Source organism: Molothrus ater, chromosome Z, assembly GCF_012460135.2.
Source record: "Molothrus ater isolate BHLD 08-10-18 breed brown headed cowbird chromosome Z, BPBGC_Mater_1.1, whole genome shotgun sequence".
Lineage (NCBI taxonomy): Eukaryota > Metazoa > Chordata > Aves > Passeriformes > Icteridae > Molothrus > Molothrus ater.
In genome coordinates this window covers 68,065,414-68,091,646 of record NC_050511.2, presented here as the reverse complement: position 1 = coordinate 68,091,646, position 26,233 = coordinate 68,065,414, and the positions used below count along the sequence as shown (strand labels likewise).

The 26,233-nt window shown below is 42.3% G+C and overlaps 1 protein-coding gene across 3 annotated transcripts in view; it reads right to left on the bottom strand.

Moving 5' to 3' along the window:
* Window positions 1-17,229, bottom strand: part of HAPLN1 (hyaluronan and proteoglycan link protein 1) — a 34,760-nt gene extending 17,531 nt beyond the window's left edge. Inside the window, exons 1-3 of one of the 3 annotated variants that reach the window (XM_036403500.1) lie at window positions 17,115-17,214; window positions 15,690-15,692; window positions 2,362-2,736 (exon numbers count right to left, since the gene is read on the bottom strand). In XM_036403500.1, coding sequence (XP_036259393.1) covers window positions 2,362-2,736; window positions 15,690-15,692; window positions 17,115-17,214 — 478 coding nt within the window. Of the gene's footprint in view, window positions 1-2,361; window positions 2,737-15,350; window positions 15,354-15,689; window positions 15,693-17,114 lie in introns of all 3 variants that reach the window. The other 2 variants (XM_036403499.1, XM_054517932.1) reach the window with 2 other exon arrangements.
* Between the last annotated feature and the right edge of the window lie 9,004 nt (window positions 17,230-26,233).

Sequence of the window (26,233 nt, the reverse complement as noted above, 5' to 3'; positions counted from 1 at the left end):
AAATCTCCTTTTTTAAAACAAATCCCCCTTGTGTTTACTGCATGCAGCAAAGAAATGATTCCTCACTGCTTTCTCACTGCAGCTTTAATCCAAAAATTAATTTCAGGCACGGATTTCTGCACGTGCACAAGCATTTGTACCAAGCTTCAGGCAAACTTGCTCTGCTTCCACGTCCATCAGCATCTCCCCTTCCCAGGCACAGCAGGAAGCACTCACAGCTTTTCACAGCAGAAAAATAATGAACTTTTGCTGCAGAGGAAACAAGAGCCTGGGCAGGTGGGGAGAGCTGTTTCACTCAGGTAGAGCTGAGCCTGCCAAGAGGAATTTTCTCCCTTCAAGGGCTGAGCAGAGCCTGCCCCAGTTGAAGGGGAGGCTGAACACATGAGAGTTTGGGGCCAGCAGAGAAAACCAAAGATTTTTATCCTCCAGCTGATTTCTGTCTTCTCTCATAACTGCTTTAGAGAACTGAAGATAAACATGTAAGTGTCCAGTTCTCTTTATCTCATAAGTTTGAAAAGAACAGGGTCCATTCTTTTTACAGATGAATTATGTGGGGTGGAACAACCTACTTGCACTACCCCACTGGCGTGGAAACTGAGCAGGGTTTTCCTGCAATCCAAAAGGGGAAGTTTCTGTGGCCTCCAGCCAGAAATGGAAGAATAGATGTAAAGAAGTAAAATAAGTCCATTATGTTTTCTTGGTTCCAAGAACCACTCAGACATTCTTATTGTGCAGGGCAGCTGTATCCTTTTTCCCTTTTTTCCTTTTTTCTTTTTTCTTTTTTCCTTTTCCTTTTCCTTTTCCTTCCCTTTTTCTTTACCTCCCTTCCTCCCTCCCTCCCTCCCTCCCTTCCTTCCTTCCTTCCTTCCTTCCTTCCTTCCTTCCTTCCTTCCTTCCTTCCTTCCTTCCTTCCTTCCTTCCTTCCTTCCTTCCTTCCTTCCTTCCTTCCTTCCTTCCTTCCTTCCTTCCTTCCTTCCTTCCTTCCTTCCTTCCTTCCTTCCTTCCTTCCTTCCTTCCTTCCTTCCTTCCTTCCTTCCTTCCTTCCTTCCTTCCTTCCTTCCTTCCTTCCTTCCTTCCTTCCTTCCTTCCTTCCTTCCTTCCTTCCTTCCTTCCTTCCTTCCTTCCTTCCTTCCTTCCTTCCTTCCTTCCTTCCTTCCTTCCTTCCTTCCTTCCTTCCTTCCTTCCTTCCTTCCTTCCTTCCTTCCTTCCTTCCTTCCTTCCTTCCTTCCTTCCTTCCTTCCTTCCTTCCTTCCTTCCTTCCTTCCTTCCTTCCTTCCCCCTTTTATTTTCTGCTTTTCCTTTCCTCCTTCTCCTTTCCTCCTTTCTCCCTTTCTCCATTTTTCCCTTTCTTTTTTTCCTCCTTTTTTTTGTTTCCACCCCTTTCCCCACTTTCTCTTTTCCTCTTTTTCTCTCTTTTTTTTTTTTCTTTTCCCTCTCCCTCTCTCAGGGTCCCTCTGGCATACACTTGCTGGTGAGTGTTAGAGTATGTGATATGTCCTCATGAAAATTTTTGCTTACCTCTGTGTTCAGTGCATTACTTTGGGAAAAAAAAGAAAGGGTCGAACACTATTTTAGGTGTATTGAAACTCATAAAATGTATCTGAATTGCATAAGAGGTAAGGAAAGCTGAAATTTTGTCCTCTTTAAACCTGTTTCATTACTTTTTAACTCTACTGTTTTCAAGAATAGTGCTGAAGAAAATGACTAGGCACTACATGTAAGAATGGCAGACAAGGTAAAGAACTAATTTATCTGATTATAAGGCTGGAAAAATGCAAACCCACTGTCTATGGGTAACTACTGTAACTTTTTTTATCCTTAAAAGAAGATTTGCATTTGCTTGATCATCTAAAATATCCCGAAGTTTCGTAAAATTAGCGTTGGGGGGGAATTTGATATAATTTCACCTAGGTAAAAAGATGCAGCTGCTTATGCAAAATGACAAGAGAAAATGAAAAACACATGGAACTCCCAACACTGTGTTTGCTCATCCTTTCTTGGCTCCTCTCACACCAGGTCTGGCTGGAATTTGGATATGCTGTAGGCCAGTGTAAGTTATAGTAGCCAGGACGATGTTCCAATTTATGATTGTGGTCAGGCCAAGATTCCCCAGAGCACAATGAATCCTGCTTCCTCAGCTTGCTGTTATCACTGATAACACACAAAACCAGAGGTGACACACTCAGTGGTAACACAAAATCAGAGTGATAAGACAAAATCAGTGATAACATCACCAACAACGCAACGTCAGCGATAATGCATCATCTGGTAACGTAACATCAGCAGGAGGGAAAAAAACCCCCAGGAATTCCCTAACACCACATCAATCCCACTCAAGGCACGTCCCAGGCTGTCACCTACCTTCCAAATTGAGGGTCACCACTGCCGTGTCATCCTCCAGCCCCTCGATCACCTCGCACTTGTACCTGCCGTAGTCCTCCAGCCTGATGTTGGTGATGACGAGCGAGGCGTCGTTCTCGCTGCTCTCCCGCAGGGACACCCTGCCCTGGTAGCCCCCGTAGCTCTTCCTGTGGTGCCCCATGGCCACGAACACGTCCACCTCCTTGAGGTAATCGTAGGTGAGTTTGGTCCACTTGACGCGGATTTTGTGTGTTCCTGAGCCGGCAGCAGTGGAGGAGTGCTCGTGGTAGAATTTGCACGGCAGCGTCACGTTGCCGCCGCGGTGGGAGAAGATCTTGGCTTGCTCTGCTACCACCAGGAGACGGGGCCCGTTTTCTGTGGGATTTAAGGAGGAAAAGGTAAAAAAAAAAACCAAACAAAAACCAACACCTGCTGTGGTGGTGTTCGCAGGGGTGCCAGGACGAGGGAAGGGATGAGGATCTTGCCTCCGTGTTTCAGAAGGCTGATTTCTTATTTTATGATATATATTGTATTAAAAGAAAATTATATACCAAGACTGTACTAAAAGAAAAGAGAAAAGAAACATCAGAAGGCTAGGAAAAGAAAAGAATAGAATGATAATAAAATCGAGGTGTTCGCAGGGGTCCCAGGATGAGGGAAGGGATGAGGATCTTGTCTCCGTGTTTCAGAAGGTTGATTTATTATTTTATGATATATATGGGTCCAACATGGGTTGGACTCGATGATCTTGAAGGTCTCTTCCAACCTAGAAATTCTGTGATTCTGTGATTCTGTGATATTGTACTAAAAGAAAATGATATACTAAGACTATACTAAAGGAAAAGAGACATCAGAAAGCTAGTGAAAGAAAAGAATAGAATGATAACAAAATCTTGTGACTGCTCACAGCCTCGACACAGGTGGTTGTGGTTGGCCATTAATTAAAAACAATTCACATGCTGGGTAAACAATTCTCCAAATCACATTCCAGAGCAGCAAAACATGGAGAAGCTGAAGCTTCCCAGCTTCTCAGGAGAAAAGATCCTAACAAAAGGATTTTTTCATAAAATATGTCTGTGACAACCCACTCTCCAGGAATTGGTTTGCAGTCTTCCTTTTACAGAATGGGTCAATCTGTTGGTGTCTTAAGTTTCAGTTCTTATATTTTTCAGATTCTGTGCTGCTTTAGTGTGTAGCTGTGAGCTTCATGTTTAGTGTTAGCAAGTTCTCCTCCCGGGGTAGGGAGGAAAAGGAAAACGATTCCTTGAACTCGTTTTTTCCTTTTCTTCAGCAAAGGAAAACAATTCCTTTTCCAGCTTGACCAAAGACAACAGTTACAAGCTCCTGGCCCAAAAATTATAAACAACTGTACATCGAAGAGAGAAAAACAAGGGCTAAAAAGGAGAAAAACATGGGCTAAAGCTGGAATGGGACAATGAACTGCAAGATGCAAATGGAGCAGAACTGATCAAAGGGACAGACCCCGTGCCCAGTCATCCATTTTGGGGCCATTTTGGTTCATTTTGGGTGCAGCCCTGGCTGGGCTCTTGTGCTGCCCAAGGTGCATCCATTGAGGAGATCTTTTTAGTAAATCTCTACTTTATTCTTTAGCTCTGTCCAGCCTCTACTCTAGACCAGCCTTCACCAGCTGCAGCTGCAGGATCACTACCTTGCAATCATTTTGGACCTGTTCAGTATAAGGTTTATAAACCAGTTATAAATAATTATTTGTTATTATTATTTAATTATGATAACAAAATATTAAAAATTATAATATATATTAAATATTCTAATTTATTATTTAATTATTTGTGCACAAAGCATCTCAGTGCCCCTCACAGAGGCAGAGACTGTCCTACACTCATGAAGAGTGAGTTGTGTAAATAGATTTACAGAGTTGTATTGCTGATGAATGAATGCCATCACCCATAAAAGGCTCCAACACACATTCCCATATTTTCCTTGTTCAAGAGTTGTATATCAATGCTTTATTTTTTATTTTCATAATTCAGTTTTTCTGGAGGAATTCTGCTTATTCAGGCAGCAGCACACAGAGGTCCTCACAGTCTGGGATGCAGAGAATCCCACTCACAAAGCAGAAAAACCATCAATGCACCAAATGGTATTATTTATACTGACATGAAAAGTGTCAGCAAAATTCTAAAGCAGATATTTTAGGCATTTTTATCTGTATTTTATTCTAACTTTTGAGTGTAAGTTCCTCTTCTGACCAGAGTAAGGAAGTCCAGTAAAATCTGTTCCTTTGCTGCCCACCCTCTTCATCATCCCAATGTGGTTTTTTCCTCCTTAAAACTTGTCACTGCTTTATCTTTTATATTTTGATCACACTTTTCATGCAAACCTGTATGTGACTGCCTGTCTCCTCCCCTCCTCACCCCAGGTTTCCCGCTTTTCTTCCCTCTAGCAGCAGATGTTGCCCCGTGAAATAATTTTGCTTAGGACAGTCGGCTGGGGCAGGTGCTCTCTTCCAGCCCAGTCTCTGGGGATTTTACAGGCTGTGCTGCCTTGGGAAAACCCTGGGAAATGCAGATTTCATGTGCTAGTCAGCAGACGTACCCAAAAGTGAGAGTTTTGCCTCCTTTCAGTACCTCCTGCCTCGTTCCTCATGCGAAGTTTGCAAAACTGGCTGAGCAAGCTCAGCGCTCCCATTGGGTTTGCTGTCCTTGACCCCTGAGACAGTGACCAAAACCCCCAATAAATCACCAACCTCCCTCTGCACTCACAGGCTGTGAAAAGAGACTTTGCAGCCCCCTGTGCATGTCCAGCAGGTCGATGTGGCTGCCCAAAATTGCGATTCTTCGCTCTGAACCTTGACCTGTCTCTCTCTGAATCCAGCAAAAGCTGTGGGTGAGCTCCCAAAAAAACACAGAGGCTGCTGAGAGGGTGGCCCTGTGAAGGCTAGCAGCAATTTTCTGGGTTGGTTCAGACAGAACTGATGAAAAAATGTCGTCAGCCAGGGAGATGTGGGTGGCTGGAGGAGGGAAGGACTGGGATGGATGCGGAGTGTCTATCCCACCCCTCCAGCCGTCTGTCCACAGCACTGCAGGAATCTGTGGTGTGCCCACAGCATGAGGGGCCTTCAGGGAGATTCTTTTGGATCCCTCCAGACAGTCCAAGGCTTCTGAGGCCTGGTGACAGGTCTGTGGTTAAAGGAAATATCTGCCCAAACTGCAGCCTCAGCTGGATTTCCCTCTCTGCTCACTGCTGCGCTGAGCTGCACCCCAGGGAATGCAGGATTTTGTGGTTTTGCAAACACTAAGTGAGGGTGGTAATTGCAAAGACAAACTTGCTGAGTGCAAACGTGCATCTGCTTGGGGAAAACAGGTATCCCAAAGGTGCAGCTCTTTGCTGGGAGGTGCTGTGCCCAAAGCATTGCTGCTCTCTGCACTGGTCAGGGCTCCAGCTTCCTCGAGAATGAGCAAATTGGAGTGCTGCAAGGTGTTTTGCCAGGGTGAGAGACCTTCCTGCCTGGTGAAAAAACAAAGCTGCAGAGGAGGTCGCCTACAGCCCCTTTTAAATGATGTTCTTTTTCACTGCCCTCCTTTCCAGAGGCTCAGGGATCCTCCAATAATCCACTCCCGAGGAGAGCATCCAAGGAGAGAGGTGATCTGAGGCAAGGCACCATGGAAAGCTTTACCAGCAGTTTCCACAGGAGGAGGAGGAGGAGGAGGAGGAGGAGGAGGAAAGTGAAGACAGCCAGCACAGTTAGTCTGCAAATGTTCCTGTTTCCTTTGGGGACAAAGACGTTCCACAGTGCTCTGTCCACCTTGGGAGGAGAAATGTTATGCTTTGGGGCGGTTATTACCAAGAAATCTGACTCAGAGCTCAGCTATGTTGGGCTTTTAATACTGAAATAGGTTAATAAATATTTAGCAGAAAGGGCTGTGAGGCTGTGACTCAGGCTGTTAATGCTCACTCTTTCTAACAACTGTGGCTGTGCCAGCAGGGCCTGGAGGCTTGCCCAGAGCACTGTCACCTCTGACTCCAGCAGCAGCACCCTAATTTGGGGATGTTCCTCCCTGCTGGCTGCCTGCCACCTCCTCTGGCCCTCTGCAGCAGCCACGAGCTGAGTCTGAGCAGATGTATAGAGATAGAGGGGATGGTAGCCTGGGAAAGGAAAAAGGAAAGGGAAAAGGAAAGTAAAAAAAAAGGAAAGGGAAAAGGAAAAAAATGTGAGGGAAAAGGAAATGGAAAGGAAAGGGAAAAGGAAAGAAAAAAAAGGAAGGGAAAGGGGAAAGGAAACAGGAAAGGGGAAAGGGAAAGGGGAAAGGGGAAGGGAAAGGGAAAAAAGGAAAGGAAAAAGGAAACAGAAAAGAAAAGGGGAAAAAAAGGAAAGGGAAGAGGAAAGGAAAAAGAGGAGAAAGGAAAAGGGAAAGGGAAAGGGAAAGGGAAAGGGAAAGGGAAAGGAAAAGGAAAAGGAAAAGGAAAAGGAAAAGGAAAAGGAAAAGGAAAAGGAAAAGGAAAAGGAAAAGGAAAAGGAAAAGGAAAAGGAAAAGGAAAAGGAAAAGGAAAAGGAAAAGGAAAAGGAAAAGGAAAAGGAAAAGGAAAAGGAAAAGGAAAAGGAAGGAGAGGAGAGAGGAAAGGAAAGGGAAAGGGAAAGGGAAAGGGAAAGGGAAAGGGAAAGGAAAGGAAAGGAAAGGAAAGGAAAGGAAAGGAAAGGAAAGGAAAGGAAAGGAAAGGAAAGGAAAGGAAAGGAAAGGAAAGGAAAGGAAAGGAAAGGAAAGGAAAGGAAAGGAAAGGAAAGGAAAGGAAAGGAAAGGAAAGGAAAGGAAAGGAAAGGAAAGGAAAGGAAAGGAAAGGAAAGGAAAGGAAAGGAAAGGAAAGGAAAGGAAAGGAAAGGAAAGGAAAGGAAAGGAAAGGAAAGGAAAGGAAAGGAAAGGAAAGGAAAGGAAAAAAGAAAAGAAAAGAAAAGAAAAGAAAAGAAAAGAAAAGAAAAGAAAAGAAAAGAAAAGAAAAGAAAAGAAAAGAAAAGAAAAGAAAAGAAAAGAAAAGAAAAGAAAAGAAAAGAAAAGAAAAGAAAAGAGAAAAGGATGGCTTTTCTCATCCTGGAATATCGCCTTTGACCCTGGAGGTTCCAAGAGAGATGTGACACTTGAAATGTGCCTCCACTCCTAAGTTTTCCAAAATCCAGTTCTTTGTTTTTTTTTAGAAAATGGGGTGATGTGCCCTTCTCGCTGGAAAGACAGTGAGGCAGAAATGACATTGCTGCTGCTGCTTCTCCCAGATCTGGGAGAGGAGGAAGGATCTCTGCCTTTTGAGGAAAAGCAGATGTCAGGCTGGGGAATGAGGCACAGCTTAGGCAGCAGGGAGACTTGGGACTGAAAATGAGATGACAGGGGTTTGGCAAGAGGCCTAGAGGTCTTCATTATCCAGCAGCCAGTGAGAGCCAGGGCCAAATCTACCTAAACTGAACATTTCTGGGAGTGTGGCACAATGAATGGTCCCACTCTTCCAGGAGCTGACAAATTTAAAAAAACCCCAAGCCCCCAAGAAACCAAACAGAGGGCAAAGCAGAATCCCTTCATTTAAAATATGTGTTTGTCTCTGGTTTTACTGCTGAGCTCAAATGAGCAATGCATTCTTCTTCCTGGGTTATCTTAGTGAAACAAGGACTGATCTCTTGTGAAACAGCGATGGGAGATGGAGGAAACACTGGTTTGAAGGGTTTTAGCTCCCTGGCTGCTCCCCTCATGGGCATTCTGACAAGGCTGGTCCTTGTAAATAAAATTATTTCTGTCTCTAAATGGCAGGAATATCTGGAAGGTGATTGCAAGAAGGAGCAAGGACGGGACACCCAGGTGTGGTCATTTGAGGAGGGTAACATTTCCCCAGAACTGCTCCCTTCAGAAATGCCAGCAGAGAACTTGTGAGGTGAGCAGACAAACAGCTGTGAACTCTGAAACCCCTGGATTAGAGAGGGTTTGACCCTCGTTGAGGAGTTGTCCTTGCAAACAGCACAGTTTGCATCGTGGCTGGGGACAAGGCAGCTCAGGTGTGCCACTCCTGAGCCTCAGGTGGTGCAAGAGCAGAGCTGGGCAGCTCCCAGCTGCTCCTTCTGCTGGGGACAGAGGTGGCAACACCCTGGTGGCTGCCTCTGGGTGTGGGAATCCACAAAATCAGAGGGTTTTGGGAAAGCTGCAAAAGGCAGGCCCCAGAGACAGCAGAACTGGGATTGGAGCTGAGCAGCAACCATGAGATTGGTCAGCAGAAAAATTATGTAAAAAGTAGAAAAGCAAGGACAAATAGAGCAATGGTCTGTGTATTAATGCTTGTCTAGAATAACTCCCTGAGCTACAGAAAGTTTATCTAGCAAGATATTGGGAAGTTAAAGCTTAATAACGGAGCTCTGTGCATTGTGTTTGAAGGCTCACAAGCAGGTATTGTATTTGAAATAAGCAAGCACTGTTTAACCACAGGTACCTGTGCTTATAGTGATTGGACAGAACTACTGTCAATATAGAATAGTTACTGTACAGATATAAACACTGTCAATGTGCTTTTGCTTTGTGGGATTGGGCAAAAAACTCCTGGAGTGAGTTGTGACATTGAGTTGTGTGTCTGCTGCCTGGGATGTGAGCTGGTGGCATCTTCCCATTGCCATAGCCATGGAATGGGAGTGATGCTGGGAAATCAAACAGCTCCAGGCACGTTCCCAGCAGCCCTGTCCTGTTTGGGGTTTGTGCAGAGACCCCGGCTGGTGATATCTGCACTCAGCTCCAAGGGCAGAACTGGGAGGAGAAAGATTTCCCAGGTGGGGCTTTCCACCCTTCCAGGCACATTTTGCATGGTCAGGCAGGCAGCAGCCAAGCTGTTAGCACAGAACCAGGCCCCACTGGTGACTAATTTGCAGCATTTTTTTTCCCACTCCTGCTTCCCTGCTGTTGATTCTGACAGATTGTGGCCTTTTGCTAATCCTCTTGGAGCAGTTGGAAGGATGGCAAAGGCAGCACAGGGAACAGATCTTCTCCGGGACAGAACACAACTCTGGGAGCTGCTTTCCCCAGGCTGCAGGGAAAGGCTGCTGAGCAGAAACCAAAACTCACTCAAAAAGTTGATTTTTGGGCTGGCTTTGCTGTATATCAGCGGTGCCAAATCTGGTATGAGCTGCGAGGGAAAGGATATTTTGCTACTTTAAATGAAAAGGCACAGGCTGAGCACCTGTTCTGTCACCCTCCTCATCCTCCTCATCCTCCTCATCCTCATCCTCCTCTCTGCTTCCCCAGCCTGAGAGCTGCGCAATGAGCACTCCTGCTCTGGTGGTCATTGCTTTGTCCATTCCTAGCCCTGGTGTTGGTCCCATTTCAAGGTGCCCATTTCAAGGACAGCAAGGGGGATTTGCTCTGTTGCAGCTCTCACTTCAGCCTCACCTGCTGCCTTATTGGTTTAGCTCCAAATTTTACTGCTGGGCATTTTAAGGTTTTGGTTGTCATTTTAGTTGTGGGCTGATTGTTGGGTTGTGTTGTGGTATTTTGGGATTTTTTTGGTGCTTTTTTGTTTTGTTTTTTGTTTGGTTTTTTAATGTTTGTTTTTTGTTTGGTTGGTTGGGTTTTTTGTGTTTTTGGGTTGTTTTTTGGAGTTTGTTTTGTTTTTGTTTTTGTTTTTTGTTTGTTTGGGTTTTTTGTGTTTTGGGTTTTTTTTGAGGTTTTTTTGTTGGTTTTGTTTTCTTTTTTGTTTGTTTGTTTTGGGGTTTTTTTGGAGCTTTTTTGGGGTTTTTAATGGGTTTTTTTTTGTTGGTTTTTTTTTGTTTTGTTTTTTGGGGTTTTTTGGTTTTGGTTTGGTTTTTTTTTTTTGCTTGGTTTGGTTTTGGTTTTTGTGTTTTTTTGCCTCTCTTTTGGTGTGTTTTAACTAAACTTTTGCTGTGGGGTTTTCTCCTGGCTTCCTTTTCTTATTTTCCTCCCTTAACTGGGTTCTGCACACCAGGATGATGGCAAGCCAGGCTTGGAGGGGGCTAAGAACACAGTGTGGGGCAGAGAGGATGAGTCACTCCACAACCCTTGGCAAACACCTTTGTCTGCTTTATCCACCAGGAGTATCCACAGTCCTATGCTGAGCTGGCCACAAAAATCGATTATTACAGCATTTTCATGGAGTGCCTCGCAAAGTGACAGCGGAGGAAAAGATGTGCATTTTTACAGACAGGAAAAACAAAATCATAAGCCATTATGATGGCTTTATAGAAGTGTTTTTGTCAGATAAATTCATGTATTCCCTAAATGTTCCACACTTTTAGCAAGCCCCTAGCTTAATATTATCCTGTGCCATTATGTTTTAAATAAACAGAGTTTTTTCTGGCTTACCTGTAGTGTTCCCAGGGATTTGAGCTCATGCTAAAATATCCTCACTCTTCCCACAGCAGTGGCAAGTTGTTACACTCAATTTCTTTTAAAATGTAAAATGCTACTTAAAGTTAATAAATATTTTCTGTGACAAAAATGGTTCCAGTTTTCTGTAATATGTAGAGGAGTGCAGTATTGATGAACTCTTATATGGGTGTATCCCTCAATGAATACTGAGGGAAAACATGAGGGAGAATCACACACACGTTCTGCACATAGCGCACATTTTTTCTATTTGTATTTTAACTAATTGCCTTTTCCCTTCTGCTTTTGGGGGGGAAAAAAAATCTAAAGTCTTTTATATATCATCTGCAGGAGTGGTAAAATATGGTTTTTTTTTTTTTTTTGGCTCAAGATCTAATGCAGTTTTGCTGTGTCATGAGAAAGAAAAGACAAGGATCCACCTCCCTCTGAAGAGACAGGACAGAACACCCCCAACACACTTTTAAGTTTTTATATAAAACTGGTAAGAGAAATGCTAGATAAATCTTATTTAGAAGCTTCAGATTCCAAATAATAGTACAGCTAAAAAATAGTAAAGCTGGTTTATATATAACAGAGAAGAAATCAGTCTTTGTAAAAAAGACATTACCAGGCTGAGATAAAACATTTTTCAGCTGATTCCATCTCCTCAGCTTGGGGAAGGAATTGTTAAAGAGGACATATTAACTCAGGTTTAGGTTTCTAGGAGACCTGAGAGCACATAAAACCATCAGGGAAATAACAAACTTCATCTCTCCTAAATTATTGCCTCAAATAACTTCTAAGTGTGTTTTGCTTGGGTGTAGATAAATTTCATGGAGATCAGGTGTCGCAGAGCAGAACAGAAATCAAGGCAAAGTCTCTGCTCTCCTTCCTCACAGAAGTAAATCTTCATGGGTGGCATGAGGACTGTTTGACAAAACCAAAATATTACACAGAAACTGCATGGAGCCCTTCCAGTCCCTTAATCACCCCCAAATGCTATTTATAAATATGGAATTCCACTGACGTAACCAGCAAAGGCAAATTAATGATTTAAATTCACGTTCCACGCCAACCCTTCTGTAATTATATATTTTTTAATAACCCAGATAACCTGGAGCTCATCAGTTAAGGTCTGCTCCAGAAGATGCAGGTCCAGGGTGCCTTCAAGTAAAGAATATTTTTGTTTTCATGTTTGTTTTTGGTTTTTGTATTTTTTGGGGAGGGGGGGTTGGGTTTTTTTGGGGTTTTTTCTTGTGTGGTTATTTTTGGTTTGTTGTGGTTTTTTTTTTTTTTTTTTTTTTTTTTTTTTTTTGTGGATTTTGTTGATTTCTGTGGAATTTCTGGAGGTGGAATTTTTGCTCTCTCCTGACTTTTCTATCCCCTGCAGTTGCAACAGGCCATGATGTGAGCAGGGAAACAGGTTGTGTGGAAGTCAAAGGAAAAGTTTTGACTTTGTGGAAATCAAAGAAAATTGCAAGAAGAGACAGGAAAATGCGTCGTGGCATCATCAAAATTGTCCTGAATGGCAAAAACAAAAGGGCAAGAAAAAAAAAACCAATAACAACAAAAAAAAGCCAAACATAAAGTGGAAAACACAAAGGCAAGGAAATGGAAAGAAATGTCAGTGTCATGGAAAATGGAAAAATGCAGAAAGGTGGAAAGAAGTCAAAAATAAAGTGGAAAAGCACGAAAAGCATGAAGATAATCAAGATTATCTTGAGCAGATAAGAAATAAATTAAGAGGTCAGATGAGCAGTGCATTTAATCTTTTATCAGGTTTTTGACTGGCCCAGAAACTCTGTTAAAATTCTTACTCTCTGTTGGTGCTGACTTGGTTAGAAGGAAAAGAAGTGGACTGCAAATAAAACCCATTATACTGCAGAAAGAGCTGGACAAAGATTTCCCCTGCTTTTGTTATTGGTTAACTGATTTGGCTCATTTGTGTGTGCTTAGGGGTTTTTTGTTGTTTGTTTGTTTGCTCCAATTTTGCAGCATTAAAAAGTTTTCTGTTTGTTCCTTGCCGAAATATTTTTTGGGTATGCATAAATATATCTGTACAGGGATCTTGACAGGCAAAGGGCTGCATACTTTCACCTCAAACACACCAAAATGAATCAATATGAATATGAATATGAATTTCTTACGTTCAGAGGAAAGCTAAAATGTTAAATTTGATGCTCCACAAACCAAATTTTCTGTTCCCATCTCTGCCTTTTCTTGTGCTTCTACAGCCTGAACAAGGAATAGCTGGAATAGTGTTAAAGGTTTGGCTCTCTTTAGGTAATTAACTCAGGAATTACTGTGGTGGCTTAGTCAACTCTGATTATTTTTCAGAGCAGCTACACCCAGGGGAGAGCCTGTATTTTTTTGGATAATTTATCTCTGAGGGCAGCCCTGTAATTTTTTTGGATAATCGGGGTCAGTGGGCAGCACCACGAGCAGCTCAGGGAGATGGACAAAATGAGCACTGAAAGGAGCCATCCTCTCTCAAAACTCAGGGAGACTTTGCAGGTGTTCAGGAGAAAAATCTGAGTTTCTAATTACATTGCTGTGCTGGGGGAAATGTTGTTTTCTCGTGGGTGTCCATGTGGTGTGGGGACGCTTCAGCCCCATTTTTACACTCGCCAGATTGTTTCATTTATGGCTGTGGGTTTTTCTGAAGAGTGAAACTGGTGTCTCCCTGAGGCACACGGGGTTTTTCTGGGATGTGGGGTTTCTGGGTTTTTTATTTTTTTTATCCCCAAAAGTGAGACTGGAATGACAAACTACGACAGGAAGGGGAGAGGGTGAAGCAGCCTGGATAAAAGAGCAAAACCATGAAATCCACCACAGGCTTCAGCAAAGAAAATAAAGCCACAGAATACATAAAATGCAGCTTTTCATATAAAATATAAATTTTATAAATTGATGAATTTTGTGCATAGCGGAATAAAACCCAAGGAGAAAAAAAATGCATTAAAAAAGCAACTGGGACAGAGGAAATAAGCTGAAAACTAGGGAGGTAAAACTGTCTTGCAGTTGTTTAAGTTGTGACTTAAGTCCAAATTAACTGAATTAACCAACAAGGAGAGAAACCAAGAGCTAGAACAGACACTGTCAGCAGAGCTGCTGATGAAACCAGTAAATAATTTCTAGAAAAAGCATGAAATATTTAAAAGTGAACACAGTCACAGAACTATGTATGTTGCAGTGTTAGAGGCTGGGAAAGTCTTTAGTAAAAATAAAGAAAACTCTCTTTTCCAGAGAGTGGACACTTGAAAGGCAGAGCTCTGTGTCCTTGAAAGGAAAGTATAATTGCAGAACAATAACAAATTTATGAAACACTGTTTGTTCTGGTTGACAAGTATTGAGTTTGAGGGGGGTGTCAGGAGATTTCACACTGATGGAGGGGCAGAAAATTGGAGCACCCAGACCTGCTGGCACTGCTGTGGCCTCACCTGTCACTTTAGGACAGTACCTAAAGTGTTTCTGGAAAGCAGCAAAACAACAAATTCACGTAAAGAGAGTAATTAAACCATTACCCAGTTAATCAGTCCGACCTCAGCAGCAAACAGGACTTTACAACAAATTTGGGAGGAAAGGTTTTGAACAATAGGAATAGGGTCAGTACTAGAAAGAGGGATGAGGTTAAGCAGATATTTGCCAAAGAAAGTCAGAGTAATCTGATATCAGGTATGTAACAAAAAGAAATGTATAAGGCTGAGGAATGTGAGGTATCATTTGCTTGGAGCTTAGGGAGTTGAATGATGTGGAAAAAAATGTATAAAAAATGCCAGTGAATTGCCTTCAGTACAACTTCTCCAATATTTTCACTAATTTTATCTTATAAAGAATTGTGACTTTTGGATAAATAAAATTTTCACATGGTTTATCAAGCAGCACTGAAGGGAGAAGAGTGGGCATTTAAAACATTTGAAGAAAGAAGGGTGGAAAAGTTAGGATGACACTTAAAGCTGAATGCAAAACTCAGCTTTTTGAGGTCTAGTATGAAAAATTCTTGATACAGAACTTGTAGTTGTTAATTTCAAGTGGCAGGGAGGGAGACAGACTGCTAAATACTGTCTATCACCACAGACTATTGATCAGCACTGCAGCACAGCTGGGAGCAGCAAATTTGATCCAAGGTCTGGAGAACAAAGCATGGACACTGGAAAAGAGAAACACTGCGGCCAAATGACGATTTTTATCTGGAATAAAATAAATTTTTATCTGGAATAAAGTCCTGGCTGGATGCACTCAGGGAGTGAAAATTCAGATGAGAATCAGTGCAAAGAGGAAACCCTGATATTAACAGGTGGCAATATCCAATTAGGACAGTAATCAGGAGGTGATACACTTGGAGAAGGATTTGAAGAATCACACTCAAATGGTAGCTGTGGGGATATGGTGTTATTGATGCTTTAAAGTGAACCTCAAAGAAGAAAAAAAATATTATTGGAAGCCAAAGAATAGCAGCATTAGAAGAATAAGATCATAAAATGTACTTGGAGGATTAGGAGTGTGTTTTCCATGTCAGAAAAGTAGGGCGCAGAACCCTTTTGCAGTGAGAAGACCTGAAACCCAGTTTTTCAACAAATAAAACTCAGCCTACAGGAGATTACATGATACAAAGAATGGGGAATATAACACAGTTTGCTTCTCTGCCTCAGGAAATCCCTTTCACACCTTCTGTAATTCCAAGGCATTCCCAGGCAGAGTTTAGCCACACATCTCCTGGATTTCAGCTGTGGAGAGGGATGCTGGGTTTTGTTAATGGGATTAAAAACACCTGAACATCTTCTACAGTGTTCCCTGATCTCCACCCCTTCTCCACGTGTAGATTTTTTTATAAGTTTAGTTTTTTTTTTTTTTTTCAGCACTGGGCAGACAGGGATCCCAGCCCTGGTGGGGCTCCACAATGCAGAGAGGAAAGAGAGGAATGGCAAAAATCAGAAGCAGAAATGCCACATCCCCGGCAGTCTCACTCCCTTTGATTTGTGGCTCTGTGCATTTCAGAGCCTGAACCAGCTTGTGAGGAGAGGGTTTGTGACACAACTCAAATTTACATCTTTATCCAGCTCTCCTTCAAGGAATAAACTCTTTAAGTACAGGTGAGTTTTCACAGGGAGGGAGAAGGGTTCACCTGGGAGCTTCTGTCAGCTTTGAACTGTTTGACATGCATGACTCCTGAATTACACTAAAGTGCAGGATATAGCACACTAATTACATTTTCCAAAAAAGTCAAGCTCAGAGACAAAAAGCTGCATTACACAAGGGAAGGCAAAATATGTGTTTATTACACATCGACATCTGATTTGAAATTTGCCCTGGGAAACAAGTAACATGAAGATCTATCGCTCAGGGCAGTGATAGATGCTCATTTTACATTTGATAACACATTCCTCTGACCTTCATCCTCAGAGGGAGAGCAGCTGTCTGCTACTCCCTGCCTGACCTTGACAATCCCTGCTTTAATAGGTACAGGGTGCCTTTAACTTCTCTGCCTCTCCTGTGAACTCCTGAGCATTCAGCCCTTCCTGGTACCCTGCCCTAGCTTGGTAATTTATATTTACACAAACAGCACGATTTTCTGGCTGTTGAGAGAAATAAATCAAACTTTAAAAAGAGAGAGGGGGAGTGAGGGAGAGAGGAGGGGCAGTAATTCTGTGTTCCTTAATTTTGCAAAATTAATTTTAGCCAGGCTCGGGGGAGGCAGGGGTGAAAACAGGAGAATCCCTGTTCATTCTGCCTGTCCTTACTGCATAAACCCCCTGATTTTTCTTGTGCAGGATAACCCTGAAGGACTGAAGCTGGGACTGGAAAAACAGCTGCATTGTGCTGCAGGCTCAAATCCTGCCACAGCTATAATCTCTGGGACTCAAACAGGATTCTGCAGAAGGCCAGGATAATATTTAGTGTGAATTAAAGGTATGAGGAAAGGCACATTTCTTTCAGGGTAAGTTACATTTTTTATTTTTTTTACCGGTTTATGTTGCCCAGTTATGATCTCTGATGTGCTGAGCCTTTTTAAATGAACCACAGCAATAAATATCTGTGCTGTGGAGAGCTGTGTATGGCAGACCTCTTAAAATCAAATCTATTCTACAACAAACTGAAGTATTTCAACCCACTGCAGTTGTTTATTACTTTAGGATGCATGCCTTTTCTCTTTGTCTTAAATCATGCTGTACTTTACCTTTGCAAGGTTGTGACTAAGTGCTATTAAACAGTGCAACTTTCTTTTTTTTTTTTTTGACTTTTCTTAGGAGAAATAACAATGCAACAGAACCAGAAAAGAAAACATTTGGTCAGCAGCAATACAAGTATTTTAAAAACAGTGTGACAGCGTAAAAATAAAATTAAAAAAAGTTAAATAAGGATCATTAAGCACATTATTCTGTTTCCCTCAGCAATATGAAGATATTGGTATTTTCTCGCTTATTTCCTTACCTTGAATGTGAACAATTCTTTCATGCTCCAGACTTGAGTTGCCAGGGTGAGGTTCAGCCCCACAGGCAGAGATCAGCACCAGAAAAAGGAGAGCCTTCATCTTTACAGCCAAAAGAATCTTCTTCACTGTAAGGGCATCACACACAAGAAGAGGATTGTGAATTTTAGGAAACCTTTTACAGTGTTGCACTGCTCAACTTGTTAGAGCAGTGATCTTACGAGGTTTTGTTGTTTTGGTTTTTTTTTTTAATGTATGGAACCCACTCAGCTGGCAGAAGTTACAACAGCTGCTAATCTTTTTGGCATGAATATTGGACCACTTTACTGTGGACTTTAACTAAGTGAAACTACAAATCCATATTTAACTCTGCCTATGCAGAAATGCAACAAGAAAAAAAAAAAAAAGAAAGTGCACAGACCAATACTCCTAAGCCAAACTCCTTGCAAGACCACACGTAAGCAGTACCTGCGCTTCAAAAGAGGTTCTGGTGTACTTTTGATTTTCAAGACCTACTCTATTTCTGGTCTGCAAATACAATTAAAACAATCAAAGCTCTATCACTGTATCTATATCCACTGCATGATGCAATCTGCTGGTGACAGGTTCTCAAGATTAAAACAATCTTCTTGTAGGTTTTGGCATTTCAATCAAGTCTGCAGCTTAACTTAGCAGTCAGGATGGCAAATCTGCTTGAGCTAAGCAGAAAAGATGACAAAACATTTATTAGGCTGACTAAGGAAGATCAATTTTACTTCAGATCCACTTACCATTAAAAAAAAAACAAAACAAAAACAACTGAACACACAATGAAATGGTTGAAACCATGCACAAAGTAGGTTAGAGTTGAAAATGCTACCGCTGCAGCTGCCCTGATTGATTTTTCATTCATTTCCACCCAGAATGCTGACGCACTGGCTGAGTGTGCCAGGTAGGGTCTCTGCAGTCAGCAGAGCCCAGCGCTGCAGGGAAAATCTCTGCCAGCCTCTGAGAAGTGATTAGGCAAATGAGGACCTGAAATAGAAAAGGAGGCATAAAATACAAGAGGGTTTTGTGTGGTTTTTTGGGGGGGCTGCTGTTGTGTTTTATGGCTTTAGTTTCTATGAATCTGACTCCTTGAAATAAAAGGTCGCTATTTCCCAACTTTGCCTTTAAAGAGAGTAGGATTTCCCCCTCCCATATCAAATATGTGATTTTTTTTTCTCAGTTGCACAGAGATAATTCTTTCCTCCTGTTTTTTTTTCTCCATCAGAGCTAGAAAAACATAAAATTTGCAAAATACTCAGTCAAAACCAAGGTCTAGGTGTGAGTCCTGAAAGCATTCCCCTATCCCTAAACAGACACAAACCCTGAAGTGCTTCAAGTCCAGATCTAAACGCTGTAACCTGAACCAACCTCTGCTGCAGACTGAAAAAAAAAAAAAAAAAAAAAGCCATTTTTTCCATATCAGAACATGCACGTTTACTTGCCTGCCCTTCCATTTCTTCACAGCCAGCTTTGTGGTGGGGAGCTCAAAACCAGCTCAGCATCCCTTAATCCTTCCTGTGCAGTGCCTAGAGGTGGAGGACAAGTGCTGGCTGCACTCTCTTTCCCAGGTGGTCCAGGCTCAGTAACTCCAGCCTCGGCCACTCCCTCTTTCCTGGAAAGCCTGGGAGGATGGTGACCTCCATCTGGGACAGCAAGGACAGATGTGGCTCCCTCTAGAGCACATCAGCCCCAGCCTGGGCTCAGGGAGGGTCACCCCGGGGCACCTGGGTGCTCCTTCTGATGCTTTAGGATTTAAGCATTTATGTTTTTCAGATTTTGTACTGAATTAGTAGGTAACTCTACTAATTACTCTGAATAGTGTTAGTTGCTCTCTTCACGTTTTGGTCAGAAAAAATCCCTCTAGGCCTGAAATTCAAGGACAGCCTACAGCCTCAGGCTCCAAAAGTATAAACAAAAGTGGGTTTGGGGGGGAGGAAACTGGGAGTAAATGACTTCATTACCTGAACCTGTAATTGGAGGATTAACCCCTGAAATGCAAATAGACCAAACTTATAATTGTGTAAAAAACTCATGACCATTGTCCATCTTGGGTGTAGCCTCTGGGAGGCTTCTGACTGTCCAAGATGCACCTTTTGAGGGTGTATTTAATAAATACCCACTTCATTTTCCTAATTTTGTCCGGCCTCTGTTCTGGGCAGCCACTCCAAGGCCTCACCCTGCCCTGTCCCTCACAAACCCCACACCGTGTGTTCCCTCTCAGACTGCAAAATCCTGTAAGTTTAGGGTCTGGGGTTGGTTGGTTTTTTTCTTTTCTTTTTGGCTGTTGGCTAACTTCTGACAATTCTTTTTTATTAATGATTTCTATTGATTTAGACGTGGCCTGTTTAACAAAAGAGCTTTGGTTGGGAAGGCGAGGCCTGTGGGAGTTTTCCGGCTCTGGGCTCTGTGAGTGAGGAGAAGCCCACAGGGGCTCTGCAGATCAGCTCATTTTGACTTCTAAACACAAATCTGCCCTTTTCTGTGACAAAAAATAAAACAATCACAGGGATTTTTTTTTTGGGGACAGCAACCCCATCTATTCCAAGCACTGTGTGCACAGGCCCTGCTGAGGAGTGAGGAATATTTCTCCTTCTGGGAACATGGATGGAGAGCTCCACATGTGCCTCCCTCTCCTTGCCTACACTGATGGGAGAAACTCCTCCATGCAGCACCATCTGGGGATGATTTCCAAAGCAAATAATTTCAGGATGAAGGTCACATTTTTTGGGGATATTTACCTGGTACTTACAGGCAGGTATGATCTGATTTTGGAGCATTTATGTGGCAGCATCACACAGGCAGGGTGAGAGTCCAGTGCTGACCTGGAATTCTATTTTTCCTTTTCCTCAGTGTCCAGCTGACCAATCCCACATGTCACAGACATGGCTAGAGATCACCACACCGTTTTTTTCTGGGGGGGATTAACCCAATTTGGTGTCATTTTTAGATTTGTTAAAAGGCAGAATTTGTGAGGAATGACCTGGTACCTCTCTCCTACTGGGATTCCCCATGATGGGAGTGGAGGCACTGAGCCAAGGCAACGTTACCAGGCCAAGAATCTGACCCCTGGTGCTTTGTAGGTTATCCAAAAAGGCAATTAGCCAGAGGAATTCACATCCTCAGCCTCTAGCCAAAGCAATAGAAGTCAGACTCCATTTCTGCAGCAGCCTGGGAGGACCTCAGGGGAGACATGATAGGTGTGGATGTTTTCATATTAAAATTAATAAAGTCTTGGCTGGGATTAGGTGATTTTTTTTTTTGGGGGGGGGTAAGGAATGGTAAAGATTAGTCATACTCAAGAAATTCACGCTGGTTTCAATTACTGCAGGTTATGAATCTGCTATCTCCCTGGACAGGCACACAAAGAAGCTGGAAAGGGAGATTTAAAGGGAGAACCTCAAGGCTCAGGGAAGTGCTTAAGGTCACTCAGTGTTTAAATTCTCCAGAATTGCTCATTCTCAGATACATTTTTAAGTTCTGACATTAAATCACCATTTTTCAATACTTACGTAGCATTAATTAATCTACTACTGGCATATCTAAAAGTCTGTAAAGCACTAATTTTTTTGTATTTTAACACAATAATCTGAGAGTTTACAGAATGCTTTCAAGCAGTTTGGCTGCTTTAGTGACAAGCATCTCTCTGAAGGGCAGAGCACTGAAAAACAGCATTACCCACCAATGTCTGCTTTGAATAGAATAACATATTTCTTATTTCCTTTTGCAACTGCTGCATAGCTGCAGAACATGCAAACATCCACTGTGTGAGGACAAGGGCCACCTACCTCAATATTCTCTCTCTCTGGCAGTAGTTAAAAGCCTTTAAAGTGGAAAGATTTTTTTTGTTCACAGGAGTTAATTTTCATCTGATGTGAGGAGGTGATGATTTCTTACATCAAATGTTTGGTTCCCTGAGTTCCAAGACCTGTGGAAGCCTGAACTGAAAATGGCACAGGAGAAACCCAGGCTCCTTGGGCAGAAACAGGAGGCTTCCTAATAAAACTTTCTGCCTTTCTGTGGGCTATTCTAAATTTAGTAAAATGAGGCTCAGCAAGTAAAAGAATCAGTGGCACCTAAAACAGGGGACAGAATACATAGAATCAGTCCTGATAATTTGGGGTTGAAAAACCCCCAAAATCTGTTATCATTCACACAAACCTACTGTATAATATAAGCCTTTACAGGCTCCTCTCTGTGGAGCTCAGATCCACCTGGGAGCTGGTGTTAAACAGAGAGAAATTATCTATTAACAGAACAAAATATGTGTATTTTGAGGGAGCAGTAATGAAGGGTATCTCATCTTTAGGCACTTCTGGTGGGTAATGGAATAAGAGGACCAGTCCAGGCAGTACTCACACACTCCCTTCAGCAGCTTTTCTTAAAACTGGTGACTTGGAGCAGAACACTTCAATCCAGCTGATTAAACAGATTTTCTGCTCAGTCCCAAGGCTGCTGGAGATCAAATCTTATCTGTGTGTGTAAGCCCCTGGGCTTTGGCAGCTGAGTCAAGCCATGAAAATGGAATTCAGCTCCAGATGGTGGGCACCTGGGCCATTTTGTCTGGGCACAAAATGTTTACACCCCGCTCAGACCATTGTCACAGTCAGTTTGTACCTGGTCAGCGTGGTCAGTGGAAGGGAGGTGTGTGTTTGACTGGCCCAGGATGACTTTTGTCCATTCATTTTTGGTGTTTTTTTTAATAACCTCCATCTCCTCCCGAAACCTTCCATTCTCCAAAGGCAAAAGTAAAACATTTAGTTCCAGCTATAGACTCAAGACCTCAGTCCCCCAAATCTGATGAAAATCCACTTCTTGCCATGGCTACCTTTACAATGCCACTCTGGATTCTGACTGTCACTCATTTTGCTAAGACAACTGTTTTCTCCTTGTGAAATCCCCCAGAGTGATGGAATCAAGGCAGGGCAGACTCAGCAGAATGATCCCCAAATCGCTAAATTTTTTCTTGCAAAATAAAAATCTGCTGGGTGCCGTGGCGGAACAGAAAGAGCAAGTTGGTGGCGTGGGAATGACAATATTTACATCCTCTATTAGGATGACTTAAAGGTCACATTCCAAGGCATCTTCCTCCCTTGGCACTTCAGTTTTTAAGGCAATTCGTGTGGGATCTGGGGCCATCTGAGGTGGCAGACGGTGGCTGTCTGGAGAACAGGTTGTGCTCGTGGCTCTGCAGCCCTGGGCAGAGCAGCTCAGTGCAAAGAAGCAGCACGACACCCCGAGCACGTCTGGAATCCCCTGCAGCCCAACAATTTCCCAGGAGGAATGCTGATAAATGGCGTGCAGGGAGAAAGAAAATGGCCTTTACGTGCCTTTGAAGTGCCTGCCCTGCACCAGATATGGAATTTATTCCAGAAACCAAGGGTAAAAGCAATTCTGTCATTACTGGTAGGGTAGAGTCAAGGTCATGTGGTGTAGAAAATTTGGTACTGTAGGTTTTAAATGCAATCAGGGATAAAGCAAATATGCGTTAGGATCTATCCTGGAAGGAATAGTGTTCACTCAGTGACTCCATTAGTTTTATTTCTTGAGTTTCTTGAGTTTTCTTGGCGTTTTTATCTTTTATTTTTTGGGGTTTTTTTTTGTTTTGTTTTGGGTTTTTTTGGTTTTTTTTTTGGTTTTTTTGTGGTTTTTTTTTGTTTTGTTTTAGTTTTTAAAATTTTATCTTAATAACGCTCTGAATAAACATGTTTTCAGTTCAGGAATTTGGATTTTTTTGCTTTCAGTATTGCAGTGGGACGTTCTTTGATAACACAGAAAGGCAAATTTGCTTTTCTTGTTATAAACTGGATATATATTTTTTTTCTGTCCCTTCCTTTAGAGAAAGCTTTTACTTCAATCTCCACTTATCAGTGATCTTCAAAACAATTGAGAGCTGTCTTTCCAGACAGATTGTGTTTGTATTCTGACACCTTCTTCAGCAAAAAGCTCTTCTTGAGCAAACAAGCATGGAGGTCAGTGAGAATCAGCAGAAAACTTGATCTCTCCCCCTCAATTTCTTTGCCTTTTGGCCATATCTACAAAACTGGCTTTTCCTCAGGGCTTTTTTGCTCCCCAGGCCCTGTACAATTACCCACACTTTTTCCTCAGGGTGATTTCTTGGTGGCAGGAATATTTTCCTGCTGCAAAACTTCTGCAAGGCCTCGGGAATTTCTGCCAGGGGGGTTTTGGGTGGTTCTGGTTCTGCCTGTTCTTTCCTGCATGCTTGGATTTCTACAGGGTCATAAATGTTTTAATTTTCTACTGCTCTATCCCCTGCCAAAGGTGAACACAAGCTGGGTGCCTGTCTTCTTGAGGCAATTAAAAAAAATCCCATCTATCAAATAACATTAGGCAGTTTCCCACAAAATGTTCTTTTAACTTCTTTATAATATGATTATATTATTAACAATAATATTATTCTTATGTTATCATTATAATTGCTGTCTTTGGGAGCTTGAACTGCCTTTCTGTACCTGAACCAGTTGTGCCACATTTCATGCTTTAAATTGAACAATTAGTCCAGTCCACCCACCTTTTCCAATTGGTCAGACAGAATTTTTGAGGCTTTTGTGTGCCGTGAAAAGGCGAATAATTTACTCGAAGCCCATTCAGCCTGGTGGACATTTGGAAATTTAATTAATTAGGATGAGACTGGGATATTTGAGTAGGGAGGCTCCAGGGTTACTTCCCACTATCAATTTTCAGGTAACTGGGCACCAAAGCAGCACCACTCTCTAGAATCTGCCAGGCACAGCACCCAGGATGACAAAAAATGGGGTTTTTCTAAATTGTAATTGCTCATCTCCCACACAACCCATGCTGTGTCTCCCCTCAGGGTCTCCCCATGCCCTCCCAGCCACTGAAATTATGATGGGGCTTTGAGCCAGACCTAAAAGAGGAATCTACACAATCTAAACCTTCTCCAGTTCCCGCCAAAAAATATGTAAATCTTTGTTGGAAAAACTAATATTTCACGTGGAAAAGACAATGAGCCTCAAACACCAACGAGCCCCACTCCCCCTAAAAGGACAGAGGAAAGATTATTTTCTGGAAATGTGGCACAAATTAATTAATTCAAAAGCAGGCAGGTAAACCACCGACTGATACTCTGTGTATAAATTCTGTGTCTGTGTTCAAGGTCACTCAGTGTTTAAATTCTGTGTTTAAATTCACTGCAGGCCGCTGGTTTCCAAACCCATCTCTGATCATCACTTCAAATTTAATCCTAGATTTTTGGCTTGGGAAATATTTTAAAAGTCATAGGAATGTTGGGGAACTGTCCATGCAATGATATTCATCTGAGATGTGGAAATGGGCCAGGTACTCTCTGCTCCCTCCTTTCTGAGCCACATTTCATGTGGTGGAGTCCCCATTCCTTCCCCCCCAGCCAAGCTGGCTGTACCAGAAATATAAAAATTGAAATTTAAAACATCATCAGTGCCTTCACACCCTTCAAGGATGCCACCCTGTGAGAGAACAGATGCACTGCCAGACTTCCTGAGCAGGGGCTGGTGCCAGCCTGCTGCAAGGAATTACAGGCAGTAAAATATTTTTGTCATGGGTCCTGGTGCAGAGCATAAAACAGGGCTCCTTGTCCAGCCAGCCGTGAGAACTCAGCCCTGTCCTCCCTCTTTATATATATATATATATTTGTCTTGTGGCCTCAAAACTGCACTGTCTGCACTCTCAATGTCACTGAGAATGACTTTAAGAAGCCACTCACTCTCATGAAGAAATAACAGCAATGGTACAGTACCCTGCATCTTTTCACATTGAAAATTTGAAAACATTTCCATGTTGCCAATGCAAGCCCCAGCTGAATCAGTGCTTCTGAGAAGGCAAACGCTTTAACTTCACAACAGAACTGTTTTCATCAAACATCTGCAAATGTACTCGAGTTTTCTTTGGCTGTTTGGTGGTGGGGAATTGGCTGTGGGTGCAGCCAGATCAAAGCCATGTGGGTATCACTTGTGAAAGCACAGCTCTTCCAGCAATTTCCATAATTGAATTAATCGGCAATTGATGGCAAAACATACTTTCTACTGAGATCAGTGGCTTTGCAGATGGGGGAGGTCTCGGGGTCAGGCCATGGGTTCAGGTTTTGGGGGGAATTGAGTTCAACCCTTCACGGGGGGAAGGAGGAAGGAGGATTAATTTTCTTTCCTAAACTCCCTTTTGGTGGCACCATGATGATCTTTTTTGTTGCTTAAAAATCATGGAAGTGATTTTTCGAATAATTTTAGGGTTAGAAGGAGCTGCAACATGGCTGCAATGAGACTTTATCAACACCTATAACAGATTTGGGGTTCTTCACGAGCCTACCACTAAAAAAAAACCCAAATATTTCCACATGCTGAGGCCCTGTGTGATAGCTGACCATGTGTTTACACACAGGAGAACATTTGGATGTCCACTTGTGCCATTTCCCCCCCTTCCCTGCTTTTCTTAAGTATCTTTTCTTTGCAGTGTCTTAGGCCTGAGAACACTGGAAAAACACATGAGTCATATGATTGTTTAGTTAAAGCCTTGTTAGCTAAATTCAGTTGAAAACAAATAATAAACAATAGTAAGACTGTGGATGTCTGTTAGAAAATATTTCCAGATAAAGACAAGTCTTTCAAACTTTTAAACAGTGTCACCTCAGTACTATGCATACACCTTTTTTGAATCAACAATACCAAGAAAACACCAAATTCAAACTATGGTCTGAAAACCATAGTTTTGTTTCCATTTTTTTTTGTTTCTGGTCCAGAAATGCATGCGTGACTCATTTATTTAAAAGGAAAAATTAAAAAAAAAAAAAATTCTTTACTGGTTTACAGCAATGATAACAAGAGATTTACACAGCCATCCTTGGTCAGTCAGATGTGAGAAAGATGACAGAAATTAGTGTTTTTTCAAAGGTCCAGACTCTGTATCTGCAGTTGCAGATGCTGACAAGAAAGACTGCAGTTCTGCACTTTGAAGTAAATAAGTCAACAGCAACACTAGGGAGAAATACGAAAAGGATTTACTGGGCTCCAGAGGAAAGGACAATAATTTGAAAACTGATGCTGCAAACTGACAGTGCTGCAGAAATACCTCTGTGAGGGAATTT